Source organism: Sinocyclocheilus anshuiensis, unplaced genomic scaffold, assembly GCF_001515605.1.
Source record: "Sinocyclocheilus anshuiensis isolate Anshui unplaced genomic scaffold, SAMN03320099.WGS_v1.1 scaffold1854, whole genome shotgun sequence".
NCBI classification, from domain to species: domain Eukaryota; kingdom Metazoa; phylum Chordata; class Actinopteri; order Cypriniformes; family Cyprinidae; genus Sinocyclocheilus; species Sinocyclocheilus anshuiensis.
This window is the reverse complement of record NW_015546040.1, coordinates 727,942-730,419: the sequence shown is the minus strand read 5'-3', so window position 1 is coordinate 730,419 and position 2,478 is coordinate 727,942. Positions and strand designations below refer to the sequence as shown.

Genomic DNA, 2,478 nt, shown 5'->3' with positions numbered 1-2,478 from the left:
AGATAGACAGATAGACAGACAGACAGACAGACAGACAGACAGGCATTAGATTCTGCTCATTTGGTTCATCAGCTCCATGACTTTCTCGTGCGTCTCAGACTCCTGCTGTACAGTGTGTGTTCATCATCAGCTGCTGCAGGATGCTGTTCTGCTGGAGGGAAATGAGTGGAAACGGGAGGCGTGGCCGACACAGACGACTGAACACCAGCGATTATCTACACAACGCTGAACAGGACTTTGAGGAGCTGTCATGTACCCGAGTCCTGTAATGATGAAATGCTGCCTGTGCTAATGATTATGGAACAGGAAGAGCTACACGATCACTGTACCGCATCAATACTGCAGGTGAGATTTAAAGGGATAGTTCATCCAAAAGTGAACAGTTGCTGTTAATTTACTCTCCCTCAGGCCATCCAAGATGTAGGTAACGAAGTTACAGTAACGAAGATTTTTAGCTGAAACCGTGATCCTTGGTGATTCATTTAATGCAAGTCAATGGCTACCGGCACTTTGAGAGTCAAAAAAAAAAAAAAAAAAACATATACAGGCAACATAAAATTAATTCCCGTGGCTCCTGCTGATATATTGAGATCTTATGAAGTGAAACAATCGGTCTGTGCAATAAACTGATTATTATTTACAACATTATTACCTGTAATCCAGAGCCTCAGACAAACAGAAACATTTTCTGTGAACTGATTCTTTCAGAAAGTTTGTTTTAATTAACTGGTTAAGTTCACTAGTTTGTTTACGTAATCACACAATGATGTAACATATTTGCAATTATATTAGCACAAATAATGAAGTCTAAAGCATATAAAGTGAATAAACTAGCCTTCATCAGCTCAACATTTTGACATAAACCATGAGAAACCATAAAAACGTTAATTTGTCCCTTCGTTCAAGTGTTGGGTTCACTCATGCTCATATCAGCGGCTCATCCGAGTCGAACTGCTTCCTCAGTTCAGTGACTGCTGGAGGAACTGAAGCATTGAATCAGTTCATTCATCACAGAATCAGATACGCCGCTATTTTGACTCATTTCCAGTCGCAGTGACTGTCAGGCGTCTGAAAGTGAGTTTGATTGAGTAACTTGTAGATCTGTGCTGCTCGAGACGCGAACTGATTCAGATGATTCAGTCTGATTTGATGAACCGGTTCAAAAGAATGATTCGTTCAATAACTGAACCGTTTGCCTGAGGCTCTGGATTACAGGTAATAATGTTGTAAATAATTGCACAGACCAATCGTTTGACTTCATAAGACCTCAACATATCATCAGGAGTCACGTGGATTCATTTTGTGATGCCTGTATTTGCTTTTTTGTCTCTCAAAGTGTCGGTAGCCACTGATTTGCATTTTATGAATCAACAAGGAGCACACTTTCAGCTAAAAATTCTCTTTACTGTTCTACTGAAAAAAAAAAGTAAAATCTTGGATGGCCTGAGGGTGAGTAAATTAACAAAAAATCCCTTTAAAGGGCTAGTTCAACTAAAAACTAAAACTCTGCCATTATTTACTCACTCTAATGTTGTTTCAAACCTGAGTGAATGATGAGAGTTCTTCAGTTTTGGATGAGTTGCATCAGATCTGTGTGTTATTCACCTTATCTCCATCTGTGAACGTCTGTCCATCACTGGCTCTCCTCCACGAGATCTCAGGCAGCGGTTCTCCCTCCGCTGTACAGGAGATCATAGCAGCGCTTCCCTCCACAGCCGTCACGTTCCTCAGCTGAGTGATGTGCGGCTGGACTGAACAGACAGACAGACAGATGAGCGAACGGCTTTGAGTCACTGCAGACGTTTCTGTGAGTTTATTTTAGAGTAACTGCTTTGAATTACACCTCATTTTGCACTAAATACAATGTTCTGTCTGATAGAGGACATCACACTTACACTTAAACAGACTCGGTTTCTCATTCTCATTTTAGAAACAAATAAAAGCAAATTAAAATTATATATTGTATATATATATAGAGAGAGAGAGAGAGAGAGAGAGAGAGCAAGGTGAGCAAATTGAGAAATGATACAAATTACGTCTATTTTAATTTTTAATTTTTTAATTTTTTTAGCACAATTAAGCATCACAATAAATTATATTTATGATTCATTTATTTCACATCTCCTTTTGTAGTTGAATGCTGCAATTGTCATTGTCATGTGCAAACCATGTCAGAAACAGAAAAGATTTACACTTTTGGTACTAGTGTAAATGTATCTGTCTGTCGGTCTAGTGATAAAGTAAAAAAAAAAAAAAAAGACTGCATTAATGCAAATGTAATAACAATTGTTGCAATTAACGAGAATTGCAAAGAACTGAACAGAATTTCTAAAGACATTTGGAGGTACAGTATAATGCTCTTAATGGTAACAAAAATAATTAGTAATAAAAGTTACCTTATGCAAAATATATTTTTGTATAATAATAATAATTATTATTATAAAAAAAAAAAAAAAAAGAATAAAAAAAAAAAAAATA

General features: G+C 37.0%; 1 protein-coding gene across 2 annotated transcripts in view; it reads right to left on the bottom strand.

Moving 5' to 3' along the window:
* LOC107698913 (neural cell adhesion molecule 2) overlaps window positions 1-2,478 on the bottom strand; it is a 266,413-nt gene that overhangs the window by 37,351 nt on the left and 226,584 nt on the right. For both annotated transcript variants that reach the window (XM_016500050.1, XM_016500051.1), the window contains exon 8: window positions 1,606-1,751. In XM_016500050.1, the coding sequence (XP_016355536.1) occupies window positions 1,606-1,751 (146 nt within the window). The remainder of the gene's footprint in view (window positions 1-1,605; window positions 1,752-2,478) is intronic.